General features: G+C 36.8%; 1 protein-coding gene across 2 annotated transcripts in view; it reads left to right on the forward strand.

Annotated features, from left to right (window-relative positions):
* The window catches only part of GOLGA4 (golgin A4), an 81,789-nt gene that overhangs the window by 47,741 nt on the left and 18,133 nt on the right, over positions 1–15,915 (forward strand). For both annotated transcript variants that reach the window (XM_081106481.1, XM_081106480.1), the window contains 6 exons: positions 1,029–1,157; positions 2,357–2,512; positions 3,849–8,089; positions 8,608–8,729; positions 9,118–9,248; positions 13,566–13,679. In XM_081106481.1, the coding sequence (XP_080962607.1) occupies positions 1,029–1,157; positions 2,357–2,512; positions 3,849–8,089; positions 8,608–8,729; positions 9,118–9,248; positions 13,566–13,679 (4,893 nt within the window). The remainder of the gene's footprint in view (positions 1–1,028; positions 1,158–2,356; positions 2,513–3,848; positions 8,090–8,607; positions 8,730–9,117; positions 9,249–13,565; positions 13,680–15,915) is intronic.

A 15,915-nucleotide genomic window follows, 5' to 3' on the forward strand; every position in this document is an offset into this window, starting at 1 on the left:
ATCTTCTCTTTAATTTTTAAAAACAAAAGATAGCATGTTATATATACTGTTCTATATTTTGCCTTCTTTTTTTAAAAAAATATATTTTATTGATTTTTTACAGAGAGGATGGGAGAGGGACAGAGAATCAGAAATATCGATTAGCTGCCTCCTGCACACCCCCTACTGGGGATGCACCCACAGCCAAGGTACATGCCCTTGACCGGAATCGAACCTGGGACCCTTGAGTCCGCAGGCTGACGCTCTATCCACTGAGCCAAACCGATCAGGGCAAAATTTTATATTTATTTAGGGAGGCTTGACATTTGTATAAGATTAAGTCTTTCTGTCAGAAAGTACAAGGTCAGTAGCTTGTAAAAATACTGATTTCAATAAGAGGGAGAGGGAGAGAAAGAGGGAGGGAGGGAGGGAGGGAGGGAGGAGAGAGAGAGAGAGAGAGAGAGAGAGAGAGAGAGAGAGAGAGAGAAAGAAACATGGATATGAGAGAGACATTGATTGATTGCCCCCAACCAGGGATCAAACCTGCAACCTGGGTATGTGCCCTGACCAGGAATTGAACCCACAACCTTTTGGTGTATGGGACCATGTTCCAACCAACTGAGCCACAACAGCCAGGGCAAGGTCAATAGTTTTTGATAAATAGTGCATTCCTGGAAAGCTAGACATAATTAGATGGGTGCAGATTGGGCAGTTTGACCATAGTGGAGTGCCCTCTCTGTGATTATCCTTATTTCCTCTACTGTACTTCCCAAACCTGATTGGTAAGGGAATCCCTGCAAGATGTGGAAAAGAGGCATCGACCCCACAGGACTGACTACTGCAGCAGCAATATTAAATGAGCAATACTTTACTGATTTTTCTTTGAACTTTTGACTTTGGTGACTTGATTTATGTGGGAAATATTTTTTTTTTGTTTTTTCCTCTTAAAAAGCTGTAGCTTGAAAATTGAACTGTAACAGTATTATTTGATTGTAGAGTTACATATTTTATTCTGGATGTTTCACTTTAACTATCTGGCTGATTTTTAGAAATCCTCAGAACAAATTGCTAAACTGCAGAAGCTTCATGAAGAAGAGTTGGCCAGCAAAGAGCAGGAGATGACTAAGAAGTTTCAGACCCAAGAAAGGGAATTTCAGGAGCAAATGAAAGCAGCTCTTGTAAGTATTTTGTTTTTGCTATAGGTCAACTTCACAGCATTATAAGTTGTCATCTCCTCACCCCTAGCTTCCAGGGTCAGACTGCTGGTAGCATTGATCTTTGAGTCAAGAAGGGATAGGATGGAGGCAGAAAAGGGACTGTCAGAGCTTTTCAAATGATGAATGTTGACAAATAATAAGGTCAATCAAAGAAGAAGCTTTTCAGGATTGATGGGACAGTAAAAGAGCCCAGATCATTGAAAATAATTATGTAGGCTTTATAGGAATTTATGGATTGAATTTATGTATTCTTTTTTTATTAAATATATTTTTATTGATTTCAGAGTGGAAGGGAGAGGGAGATAGAAACATCAATTATAGAGAGAATCATTGATTGGTTGCCTCCTGCGTGCCCCCTACTGGGGATCGAGCCTGCAACCTGGGCATGTGCCCTTGACTGGAATTGAAGCTGGGACCCTTCAGTTTGCAGGCCAATGCTCTGTCCAGTGAGCCAAATCAGCTAGAGCAAATTCATGTATTCTTATGTAATTCACTGATTTTGACTGGTTTTCCATGTGGGGCTTTCTATTATAAAGAGTTGTTTCTCACAAATTACATAAATTTATAATCTAGTTTCTCTGCTTAGAGTTTAAAAAGGAAACTCTGGAGTGCAGGGAAGAGGTAGTGGCAATTGTGTGACCTTTCACATCAGCAGTGTTTTCCACACCATTTTAAGTAGTGGAAAAATAGTAGATGTAGTGGGGTTACTGGAATAAGATTTTTCATATCAATAGTAATTGTGGCAAAGACTGGCCAGACCACACTGTAAAAGGCACAGTGTCTTGTCCCTGTAGACTAGAGCATGGGAAGAGAGAGGTGATGATACTGCCTACCTCACAGGGCTGCTGTGCAGATCAAATGAAATGTATGATTCCTATAGAACAGCGGTTCTCAACCCATGGGTCGCGAACCCTTTGGCAGTTGAACGACCCTTTCACAGGGGTCGCCTAAGACCATCCTGCATATCAGATATTTACATTACGATTCATAACAGTAGCAACATTACAGTTATGAAGTAGCAATGAAAATAATTTTATGATTGGGTCACAACATGAGGAACTGTATTTAAAGGGCCAGAAGGTTGAGAACCACTGCTATAGAAGTACTTTGGGAATGCTGAAGATTTATGTGGGTCTAAGGTGGTATTGCTTTTGGCACAGGAAAAATGTCAATCAGAACATTTGAGAATCACCCAAGAAAAAGAACAGCAAGAATCTCTGGCCCTGGAAGAGTTAGAGTTGCAGAAAAAAGCAATCCTCACAGAGAGTGAAAATAAACTTCAGGACATTCAGCAAGAAGCAGAGACTTACAGAACTGTAAGTTTATATAATATTCAGATTCCAGAGCTCAAATTGGTTGAATATGAGAACTATGTTCTCTCTCCACTTGTAGCGAAGCTTTGTTTTACTGAGTTAGATTTGCATATACATGCACTTCATTTTTTATAGTAATAGCTATTAATGGGAGAGGTTTGGTGTTTGCTGCAGGGTGCTCCTGACTCTGCCTATAACTGGCTGCAGTATTGTCAGCCACTCACACTGATTCTTTGCACCCACACTCTGTTAGCATCTCCACTCCATTGCGTACTCACCCTGGCCCTTAGGAATTGGCCTCACTTTGGAGGTACCTTCCTGCCTGTCCAGCTTTATCTGGACATAATTTATTCTTTGTATGACATTTTGTTTATTTCAATGCCCCACTTTTACATTTAAGTTTTTCCCATATTAAACATAGCCTTATAATAAACATATTTGTATATGTGTCTCAATGTGTACATTTTTAAGGCCCTTGGGCCCATCCCTCAGGAGTATATGAAATGTACACCTTGTTTTGAATAAATTGACTGATGTCATTTATTCAGACTTTATATTCTGATTTAGATAGTGAAACAGTCACACTTACCTGTAATTCTAAACTGCTTTATTTTCCCATTTCCAACATTTATGTAAGATGACATGATGGAGGGGAATGGGTACTCAAGCCTAGATCTTCCAATTGCTAGCTTTGCAAATTAATTTTACCTTAATTTTCTTGTTACATGAAGAGATTGGATTTGGTAATTCCCAAAGACCTTCTCTGACATTCTGTGGCTCTGCCTTATTTAGCTCCTTTTCCTTCAGAGTCAGGATTGATATTTTTTATGAAGCAATAGTAATCTTTGGTAAAATTTGTGTAAGTTTCTTCTTTTTTCAAGTTATCTCCTGAATAATAATTTTTGGGGTTGAAAAATCATATACGTTATTTATCTTCCAAAATTAAGTTATGTAAGCAATAGAGTATTATTTTAGGCCTTTAAAAAGCACAGAAAAAATACCCATCTTTCTACCAATAGTTATTATTATCTACTTTATAATTTATTTCTTATTGACTATCCATTCAAAATATTCTTGAAATATAGGTAGTTGAAATAGTTATCCATGTAGATAGAAAGCGTCTGGAATTATGAGTTGTGCTCAAAATAGAATATTTTCTTTGTTATGTAATTCATTTAGGAATTGAGGACAGATTCTTTGTCCTTTCTAGTGTTTGGTGTGATATGTAGAGTTATTTATCTAAATTTTAATCTTTAAGTAGTGTAGACATCAGGTCATGTCTATTGTTACTAATAAACAAGACTGTACTTAATAAAAATACATCTGTTTTTATTAACAGAGAATTCTTGAGTTAGAAAGTTGTTTGGAAAAAAGCTTACAAGAAAGCAAAATTCAATCAAAAGATTTGGCTATTCATTTGGAAGCTGAAAAAAATAAGCACAATGAAGAAATGACAATCATGGTTGAAAAACACAAGACCGAATTGGAAAGCCTTCAGCATCAGCAGGATAACATTTGGACTGAAAAACTCCAAGACTTAAGGCAACAGCATCAGACTGAAATGGAAAAACTTAGAGAAAAGTATGAACAAGAAAAAGAAACATTGTTGAAAGACAAAGAGAGTCTCTTCCAGGCCCACATAGAAGAGATGAATGAAAGGACATTAGAAAAGCTAGATGTGAAGCAAACAGAATTGGAGTCATTGTCTTCTGAACTGTCAGAAGTATTAAAAGCCCGTGACAAGCTAGAAGAGGAACTTTCTATACTAAAGAATCAAGCAGATAAAGTGAAGCAGGAATTGGAGGCCAAGTTGGATGAACAGAAAAACCATCACCAGCAGCAAGTTGACAATATTATTAAAGAGCAAGAGATGTCCATCCAGAGAACTGAGAAGGCATTGAAAGATGAAATTAATCAACTTGGGCTTCTTCTGAAGGAAAAAGATAAGCATTTGAAAGAGCATCAGGCTCATGTGGAAAGTTTAGAGGCAGATATTAAAAAGTCAGAAAGGGAACTCCAGCAGGCCTCTAATAAGCTGGATCTTTTTCAGTCACACCAGAGCACCACACATGAGCAGGCAAAAGCATATGAGGAGCAGTTGGCCCAGTTGCAGCAGAAGTTGTTGAACTTGGAAGCAGAAAGACTTCTTCTTACAAAACAGGTAGCTGAAGTTGAAACCCAAAAGAAAGATGTTTGTACTGAGTTAGACATTCACAAAATCCAGGTGCAAGATTTAAGGCAGCAACTTGAAAAACAGAATAGTGAAATGGAGGAAAAAGTAAAATCTTTAACCCAACTCTATGAGTCCCAACTTAAAGATAGTAACATAGAGCAGGAACAGACAAAGCAAATCTTGATGGAAAAAGAAAATGTAATTTTACAAATGAGAGAAGGACAGAGCAAAGAAATTGAAACACTCAAACAGAAATTATCAGCCAAGGAGGACAGTATTAGTGTTTTGCATGAGGAATATGAAACCAAATTTAAAAATCAAGAAAAAAAGATGGAAAAAATTAAGCAGAAAGCAAAGGAGATGCAAGAAACGTTAAAGAAGAAATTGTTGGATCAGGAAGCCAAGCATAAAAAAGAGCTTGAAAATACTGCTCTAGAGCACAGTCAGAAAGAAAAACAGTTCAATGCCAAAATTTTGGAAATGGCACAGGCTAACTCAGCTGGAATCAATGATGCAGTATCAAGATTGGAAACAAACCAAAGGGAGCAAATAGAAAGTCTTACTGAGGTGCATAGGCGAGAACTCAATGATGTTATCTCAGTCTGGGAGAAGAAGCTTCATCAGCAAGCTGAAGAACTTCAGGAAAAACATGAAATCCAGTTACAGGAAAAAGAACAAGAGGTAGCAGAACTGAAGCAAAAGATCCTCATAATTGGGTGTGAAAAGGAAGAGATGAACAAGGAGATAGCATGGCTGAAGGAGGAAGGTGGTAAGCAGGATACAGTAATAAAGGAGTTACAGGAACAAGTCCACCAGAAGTCTGCTCATACAAATTCTCTCTCACAAAATGAAATGAAACTGAAAGCGCAACTTGAAAAGCTGGAAGGTGACTTGAAGCATTCTCTGAAGGAAAATACTTCTCTTCAGGAGCATGTAGTTGAACTGAAGACACTGTCAGAAGAAGATAAGCTTAAGGTGTCTGAGTTGACTAACAAATTGAAAGCCACAAATGAAGAATTTCAGAGTTTAAAATCTTTACATGAAAGAAGTAAGAAAAGCCTAGAAGACAAAAGCTTGGAATTCAAAAACCTGTCTGAGGAAATAGCAGTTCAGCTGGATATTTATGCTAAGAAAACTGAAGCCTTACTACAAGCTAAAACAAATGAACTAATCAACCTCAGCAATAGTAAGATTAATGTGGTTCTCTCTAGAATTTCCCATTGTCAACACCACACAACTAAAGTTAAGGAGGCACTACGAATTAAAACTTGCAAAGTTTCTGAATTAGAAGCACAGCTTAGACAGCTAACAGAAGAACAGAATACACTCAACAGTTCTTTTCAACAGGCTACCCATCAGTTAGAAGAAAAAGAAAATCAAATTAAGAGCATGAAGGCCGATATTGAAGGTCTTGTAACAGAAAAAGAAGCCTTACAGAGAGAGGGCGGTAGTCAGCAGCAGGCTGCCTCTGAAAAAGAGTCTTGTATCACACAGTTGAAGAAAGAGTTATCAGAAAACATCAATGCTGTCACACTGATGAAGGAAGAGCTTAAAGAAAAAAAATCTGAGATCAATAGTCTTAATAAACAGCTAACTGATTTGAATGCTCAACTTCAGAATAGTGTCAGTCTAACTGAGAAAGATGCAGCCATCTCATCACTAAGTGAGCGACATGATGAGGAACAGCGTGAATTGCTGGATCGGGTGCAAGATTTATCTTTGAAAGTTGAAACTCTGAGTAAAGAGAAAATTTCTGCTCTTGAACAGGTGGATCACTTGTCTAACAAATTCTCAGAATGGAAGAAAAAAGCACAGTCAAAATTTACACAGTATCAAAATACTATTAAAGAATTACAGATGCAGATTGAGTTAAAAACGAAGGAAGCCAGTGAAAAGGATGAGCAGATAACTTTATTGAAGGAAGACCTTGATCAACAAAATAAAAGATTTGAATGTTTAAAGGGTGAAATGGAAGATAAGAATAACAAGATGGAGAAAAAGGAGTGTAATTTAGAGACTGAGTTAAAAATTCAAACAGCAAGAATTGTGGAATTAGAGGAGCATATTACTCAGAAAACAAATGAAATTGAGTCCTTAAATGAAGTTCTTAAAAATTATAATCAACAAAAGGATGTTGAACAGAACGAAATGGTTCAGAAACTTCAGCAAATTCAAGAGCTAGGAGAAGAAAAGGACAACAGGGTCAAAGAAGCTGAAGAAAAGGTCTTAAAATTTGAAAAGCAAGTGGCTTTCATGAAATCTGAACTTGAAGATAAGAAGAAAGAATTGGAACATGTGAATTCAAGTGTGAAAAGCAAAGAAGAGGCGTTAAAAGCATTGGAAGATAGACTTGAGTTAGAGAGTGCTGCAAAATTAGCAGAACTGAAGAAGAAAGCTGAACAAAAAATTGCTTCCATCAAGAAGCAGTTATTATCTCAAATGGAAGAGAAAGAACAGCAGTATAAAAAAGATATGGAAAGCCATATGAGTGAGCTAAATACAAAATTACAGGAAAGAGAAAAAGAAATTCACACATTGGAAGAAAAACTTAAATCAGTGGAAAGTTCACCACAGTCAGAAACACCGGTTGTACCCAGATCAGCAAAAAATGTGGCAGCATGTACTGAGCAAGAAGCAGCAGATTCCCAAGGCTGTGTGCAGAAGGCATGTGAGGAAAAGATCAGTGTTTTACAAAGAGATTTAATCGAAAAAGGAAAGCTATTGCAGAGGCTAGAGCAGGACAAAAAAGAGACCATTTCTTCTCATTCTGAAATGCAGTGCAAATACCAGGAGCTCTTAATAAAGTTAGAGCATGCTGAAGCAAAGCAACGTGAGGATCAAGTTCTGATTAATCATCTTCAAGAAGAACTTGAAGGAAAAAGCAAATATTCCTTGATAGTATCCCAGCACATGGAAGAAGAAGGAGGTACACATAACACAGGGGCAAAGCAAAACTTGGAAAATGTGCTTGACAATGTTCAGAAAACCCTCCAGGAGAAGGAACTAACCTGTCAGGTTTTGGAGCAAAAGATAAAAGAGCTGGATTCCCAGTTATTACGAGAGAAGGAAGAACATAGAGTTGAAATGGAAGCGTTGACCTCAAAATATGAAAAACTACAGGCTTTACAACAACAGAGGGATGGAAAAAATAAAGCCACAGAAATTTTGGAAGAAAGTGCTGAAGAAAAGTCCAAATCTCATGTGGTCCAACCCAAACCCCTTAGTAACATGGAGACTGAGCACAATGACCTGGAGTTTAAATTAGCAGCGGCAGAGCAGGAGAAGCAGAAGCTGAGCAAGGAGATTGTGAAGTTGAAGAAAGATCTTCGAATGTTGCGGAAGGAGCATCAGCAAGAATTGGATATAACAAGGAAAGAATATGAACAAGAAATGGAAGAGAAAATCAAGTAAGTTTTTTTAAAAGCATGAATATTTTTAAGGCAGTCCTTAATTAAGCACCTGTTTTGTGCCTAATACAGTTAAGTTTCACCTACCTGAAGTATTAATAAATCTAATAAGTTAAATACTGAGGAGAAATAAGAACAATTCCAGGCAGAGGCAGTGTTTCTCCATGTCCATTTAGGGGGAAAAACTTTATTTTTCTTGTAAGGTCAAGGTTATTAGGTACACATCCAAGGAATTTTAAGTGGAACAGAAAAATTTTCAAATCCCCATGACCATTCTGTAGAGGTAATCATAGTTTATATATCCTTCCAAAGTTTAATGTGTCTAGACACACATGCACACTCATACACACACTTGCACTCACATACTGACACACATGCTGACACATGCATACACAGACTCACACACTCATGTGTGTCCTACTGAGCTCAGATTGTATTCACTGTTATGAAGACTGGGTAACTCTTTACTGCTTTTTTTTTTGTATGGCATTAGTTAACTTTCTATTTTTGTTACCCAGGCAGGAGCAGGAAGATCTTGAATTGAAGCACAATTCCACATTGAAACAGCTGATGAGGGAGTTCCATACACAGCTGGCACAAAAGGACCAGGAGCTGGAAACCACTCTAAAAGAAACCATAGGTAAGGAAAATTTTAAATTCAATAAAGAACAAATCAGTATCAGCAGAGATTATTTGTCATTTAAGCTCAGTCTTTTTACACTGTGCTAAGTGCTTTAAGTAATTAAATTGGAGAAAATTTATTCTTGCCCAAGATAGTTCTGTAAAGGGAGCTTTCATTGCCTGGCCATGGCTTGCCTTACTGAGAGGAGAAGCAGGTAAATGAACCTGAAAGCATTAGCAAATTAATTGCCTTGTAAAGACACATCTGCTCTGTGAGAAGGGTACATTGATCAGTTGATTTTTATAAAATTTTATTTGGAACATGGATTCTTACTGAAATTGGGACATAGGTATTAATTCTTACCTAATGTGTTTTTTTGTGTGTGTGTCCATTTTTTATTTATTAGATAAAGCCCAGGAAGTGGAGGCTGAACTTTTGGAAAATCATCAAGAAGAGACAAATCAGTTATATAAAAAAATTGCAGACAAAGAAGATGATCTAAAAAGAACAGCTAAAAGATATGAAGAAATCCTTGATGTACCTTATTTTCTCTATTTTGAAATTTAGCTGTAAGAGATTTCATGGTAGTGCTAAAGAAGATTGGGCTTGGGCTGTCAGATTTCCTGTTGCATGTGTGTGTGTTTAATGTAGAGGTTTTTTATTTGTTTTTTTTGGTTTAATATTATCCAAATTTATGTTTCTACACTGTATGCAGATTTATAAGCAGTCTAATTGATTTCTGCCAAGACTGTAGTTCCTGATCAGATTCTGCTAACTAGGAAGTACAGCCCCGTTGGCAGGTGTTCGAGCAATAGAGTTGCTAAAGAAGGAATTTATTTTCTTATTTGTCTTTCTCCCAAAGTCAGGCTAAATCTTGAGAGAACTATACTAAGCAATGAGAGCTTGTGCTTGTATAAAGTGTAAATGTATGTTTTCGTTTGGCTACTTAGCTAGGCTGGGATCTTCCCAGAGGAGCCAGTTAGCTTTATTTCATCTCTACCCAATTTACATGTTTTTTTGTTGGTTTCAAGGGACGAAAAAGATGGGGGGAAAATGGAATGCATCAGCCAGATTTTTTATATTTAGTGGAAGAATATTTCAATGTACTTATTCCACCAATGGTGGATTATCATTGTTATTTTTGTGTGTGAAGATAAGCTATGAATGCTAGTGAGGGACTCCAGAACATTTTAAAATGTAAAACAATGTACATTATTATTCTTTGGGTTGCAGATTATTTAGTTACTCCAAGTCTTATTTGATGAACCATTTGATGATTAAGAATGCATAAATCAGAGAATCATGCCTCAACTATGGCAGCAATAGAAGTCTCAGTCAGGAATAGATTCTAATAATTTTAAATGTAATTGAAAAGGCTGGAATTCCAGGGTATGACACATGCATATAAATGCCACCTTTTTATACTTTTTGAGCTTTAGATCTCATTATGAAAAGATTTGAATAATTTCACATTTTCTTATACTCCCATAGAGCACTTTGCAGGGGGTAAACTGTACCACATCTATAGAGTTCCTTTTGTGAACTTCTCTGTTTCTAAATGTGTGGGGTAGCAGATGATAGATTTTCCTAGGTCATAACAAATGTGTAGGTAGAGGGATGAGGGATGAGGGAGCAGGGAGAGAAGTTAGCCTTTGGTATGGTTAATCCTTGAAAATCTGCTCTTTACTACAGAAAATTAAGGGAATGGTCCTTCAAGCTTCGGGCTTAGAGTAGCAAAGCAAGTGGGCAGGAAGTGGAGGGTGGCAAAGGAATTGGGTTCACTCTCCCCCAAGCCCCTTCCTGTGTCTTAGACCAGCACTGTCCATTGGAAATATAATGCAAGCCACAAATGTGAGCCACATATGTAATTAGACGTTTTTAGTAGCTACATTAAAAAAATAAGCAGATGAATTTAATTTAAATATTTTAATTAACTAATTATTTAAAAAATGTTATCTTGTCAACATGTAATCAGTATAAAAATTACATATGAATTAAATTTTGATATCAATATGTTTTCACATTTACTGCCCACCTCAGTTTGGACTAGCCACATGTCAGGTGCCCTTAGCCACAGTTCTAAGATATCTAGTAGCTACTGTGTTGGACAGTGTGGCCCCAGACTTTCAACTGTGAGGTCTAGGGTTGACTTTGAGATTAAACAGGTAGTTCTCATCTAAACGCCCCAACTGCATACTCTGTCTTGAAGAATTTCTTTGTAAAAATGTAAACATTACTAGAAGAGGATACTAATAATTCTCAGCAAACACCATATTGCTTTGATTCTGAGACATACTCTGTTATCATTGTTCTCATTTAGAAATTTCTGGAATTGGAGTTTTATATGGGATTTGTATGTATTATGTAGTGCTGTCCACCTCCCCCCCCCCAAGCTGTTATCCAGATTGATGATTAGTCTTAATGATGACATTATAAAATGCTATATTTTTGCCATCATGAAAATAATTCTGTGATGTTGTTAATAGCAAAATGGAGCACAGAAACATTTTCATTTTCCTGCCTTTACTATCTAGAAGCATTCTTAGCATTCCTTCTCCCATGTGAAGGAACTAGGAACTTTTGTCATCCTTGAGTCACACCTTCTACCTTCCTTCCTCAGCCCCTCACATGTATGTATATTTTCATACACCTTTAGGATATGAAATCTGCTTATGTTCTCTGACTTACTAGGCAAAGAAATCCTCTGTCTCCCTTTAGTTGTGTGTCTCCAACACAGTATTCAACATATGCAGGCTCTTAGGATGGATTTTTTTCATTGAGTTACATTTCGTGTTCCTCTCCTTTTAAGTCCATGGCTGCTGCCTTGATCTGGGCTGCCATCTTTCATATGGTCTGGTCTGCTGTATTAATGTCCCACCTGATCTTGCTGCTGATCTTTTTTCCCCTAAGGTATTCATCTCTTCCTGTCAGCATTATTTTCTATCTTGAAACAAACATGTGAGCATATCACTTCCCTCCTAAATGCCTCCATTGGCTTCCCATTGTTCCAGTGATACCTCCTCCAGTTCAGTCTGTGTTCCATCCACACTGAGCATTAGCTTGTTCATATTTCAAGCCAATGCTTATGCTTTTCTGTGTGCCTACAGAGCATGCTCCCAAACTTCATGCATTATTGCAGCTGTTACCATCTCTCTTTTTACTTTTCAAAAAAGCTTAAAAATTGTTTCACTTAGGAAAATATTTTTGAATGGAATGTATTCAAAAAAATAAAAAAGATCAAAATAATATAAAACAGTAAAGTTGGAGATGGTCTATAATGAAAATTGTTTCTATTCCTGTTCTCTGTTTTCCATGTCCTGTGCCCCTTCTTCCTCCACAGGTAACCATTAGTTTCTTGTGTAATATTCTAGTGTTTAATTATGCAAACTGAAACATTCTTATTTTTTCTTTCCCACCTAAGGTTAGCTTTTTAAAATATATTTTTCTGCGTAATGTATACTTTTCTGCATAAAATATGCTTTCCTGCATAAAATATACTTTTCACTTATAGTATTTTTTGCAAGCCCCTTAAATGGAATTAGTTGCATCTGTTTTCTTTGGTGCTCATCTAAATTTATTATTTCACTTTTAACCTGATTTTTGTCATATATGCATATATACATGTGTAAATATATTAATGTATCAGTCCTCTCCCCCTAGACTATAAGTATCTTGTAGGCAGGGATTTTATTATCATCTCTAGTCTTGAGGACCTAGCCAAATGCTTGGCTCATACTAGACACTGGGTAAATTTGAAGGAGATGACACATAGTAGGGCAGGGAAGAGTTTATTTGGGAAGAGAGGTGGTGACCTTTCAAAGGAGGGGTTGAGAAGCCCCAGTAAAGGAGCTTACCTAATGGCTTAGTCCCAACCTCAGAGCAATTTCACTAGGAGGAAGTAGCTCCTAAAGCTGCATTGGCTACAAACTGGGTTTCTTTTTGACAGTGATTGTATTTTAGTGATTTGGCTTTGGCATAATAACTAGTCTTTAAAACATAATTTCCACTTATGTGCATAAATATTAGGCCAACTAGTTTTTCTTGTTATTTCCAAGCAAGCAATACTCTTCTTTTTGTCCTTCAAGAAGACTAGAAAGCTTTTACAAAGGAAATATACAGAACTGTTTCTTAAGTTAGAAATAACACATTAAGGATTATTTTGTAATTCTTAGTGGGCTTGCTTTAGATTGGTATCCCGTAACTGTCAAAGGAAATGTCAGGCATAGCTAATTGTCATATTAAAGTCTGGGCCTAACTGATTAAGTAGCTAAGAGATGATCCTTTCAAACAAGGCTAAGCCACATTGACAAAGACATCCACACAGGATATGCAGTGGCAGAATAAAAACAGAAACCCAAGTATTTCAGGGATGGTGACTAGGTTAAAGTGTGCCTCTGAGGAGATGTTAAAGGAGATTCCCTACTTTGCTTCTGTTGAGAGAAGGGGTTCGTTCTTTTTCAGGTGGTCTAAGTTCATGACAAGTGGTATTTAAAATTAGGTTTTCCATGTATCCCATGGTGGTTCATTGCCTTATTTTGTGCCATGGGGCCTATCTGGTTTTGTTTGTTTTTGAGTCTGTTACTTGGTTTTGGCAAGTCAGCATCTGTTAAGTCAGAAACCTATTTATGGTGGTTTTTCCTGTTCAAACTCTTATTTAGCAGACGTTTGTCCTGTTGTCATTCCTTAAATTTGATCAATATTGCAATTTCAAATGTTCTCTTAGCACAGATGTGACTCAAAAAATGTTTAGGTGTTTTTTGTTTTTGTTTTTTCCTACAGAGGTAGTTTTCTCTGTACCGTGTTGTCTCTCTGTGTTCTTTTTAATGTTTATCAACACATTTTTTAATTCTAAAGGCTCGTGAAGAAGAGATGACTGCAAAAGTAATGGACCTGCAGACTCAACTTGAGGAGCTGCAGAAGAAATGCCAGCAAAGGCCGCAGCAGGAAGAAAACCCTGGCAGTGAGCAAGTGAGTGGAACAGGGCTTTGTGTCACACGTTTCTTGAAAATGTCATTTCCAGTTTTTGACTCCCTTCCTAAAACACATACCTCCCTCCTTTAATCCTAACAAAAACCTGGCCTTTCTTTTATAGACAGTGAAACTAAGGCTCAAGGGGGTTAAATAAAATGTCCAAGCTCACACAATGTTATATTGGGAATTTAAACTCAACCTGCCAGACTTTAAAGCCTAGCCATTTTGGTTATATTAGTACTTCTCAGCCTGTTCCATGGAAAAAGCAGCAGAGGAAAGTGAACCCCATAGTCCAGAGGCATAGCTAAAATGCTCTATAGAAAATGTGATAATTTTAAGTGTTTATATTTTTGTGTTAAAAATTCATGTGAATTTTAATGCTACTCTATAATATAGCTTTGTAGTCACTTAGAACTTTTTTTAGTTATATACCTCTAAGAAAAACAATTCCTGCCCTGGCTGGGTGTCTCTGTTGTTTGGAGTATCTTCTGGTACACCAAAAAGATGTCAGGTTCAATTTCCAGTCAGGGCACATACCCATTGGGGTATGTATGGGAGGCAACTGATTGCTGTTTATTTCTCACATTGATGTTTCTGTTTCTCTCTCTAAGTATCAATAAAAACATATCCTTGGGTGAGTTCTACAAAAAGAAAAACAATTTCTATTTTTCTCCTTGGTTATTGGATCAGATACAAATGTAATAGGATTATTTTGAAATATTGGACTGAATTCAAAGAGATCTGGTACTGTGTATCAAGGCATTTTATAATTTCAATCTTTTTTTTTTAAACCTCTCTCGAGGACATGCTTAGAGAGAGGAAGGGAGAAGGAAAGAGAGAAACATTGATCCGCAGTCTCATGCACATGCCATGACCGTGAGTTTGAGCCCACAACCCAGGCATGTGCCCTTACCAGGAATCGAACCTGCAACCTTTTGGTTTACCGGACGATGGTCAACCAGCTGATCCACTCTGGCTGGGCAATCCCTGTCTTTAAGTTAAGTTGATCTATGAAAGATGAGCCATATTTACCCTGTGGCTTCCTGTCCCACTGTGCACCCCAGTAAGTGTACACTCACAGGGCATGTGGGCTTGAGTTTGAGAATCCTGTAAGTATACCATTCTACTTCCGAAAATATTCTCACTCATCCAGTGTGGTCTTTTCATAGCACTGTCATGAGGGTCTTGAGAAAGTAGGTGGGCACTGTTCATGTGTTCATTGTTGAGAGTTACAGAGAATTCATTACAGAATGTTAGTTACCAGGTAACAATTTTCCAGACACCATTTACATGGATAACCTTCCTAAACTGGAAAGAAGCCTGGATAAAGGGCTTTGCTATTCTGAGCCATTTGGTACCTGTATCTTATTTATTAGCACTGAGCAAGCTGAATGGGCTTTTCTCTGTTTCTTTAATAGCTACTAAGTTGTTTTAGTTGTTTGTTTGTTTTCTCCTACGTGATCATGATGTGAATAAACCAGGTACTATAAAATATTACTTCCTATGACAAGAATACATGTTCTTTTCCTTGGTATCAAAATAAGTATTCATGTTACATATAGTGACAGTTTGATCTGTGGTGGGATGCCATAGAATATGGAAAGATTATGAGATTAATATTCAGGTTTTCTGAGTCCTTTACCTTGTGTCATAAGAAAGGAGATAAAATAGCCTTAATTTTTATTCCTACTCTTAAGAAACACCGTTTTTTATTTTATTCTTCATAAATTTTTATCCTCTTCCTTCTCAAGCATCTTTTGTTGTTTCTATGATATCTTGAATTGCATATGAGTATTGAGTTCAATGAAAAATAATTTGTGATTATAGCTCAGAGTGGATTCCCATAAATAGTTGTTTAGATGTTTCCTTAAAGGGCCTATATGCTTTAAATAGATGTTAATATGTTTAATTTTTACAAATTATATAAACAAATACATGAATATATTCTTGTTGTTAAAGAGTCAGATAATACACCTCCCCTGCCAAGTAGTAATCATTGTTAGAAGTTCTGTGAGTGGCCTTTCAGTTTTTTTCTTGTGTTTACCAATGTTTGTGTATATTCACAATATAATAATTTGTATAGCAAAATAGACCAGGTTTAAAAGTAAATATATAAGGTCATCTCATTAAAATCTGACCACTCTCTTAAGCCTATAAGACTGAATTATTTTTTCCTTGTAATTTCATATTACTCTATTTTATTGTTTCTTAAAAAATGTCATTGTATACATTC

The sequence above is a fragment of the Myotis nattereri genome, assembly GCF_964212035.1.
Source record: "Myotis nattereri genome assembly, chromosome: 14".
NCBI classification, from domain to species: Eukaryota; Metazoa; Chordata; class Mammalia; order Chiroptera; family Vespertilionidae; genus Myotis; species Myotis nattereri.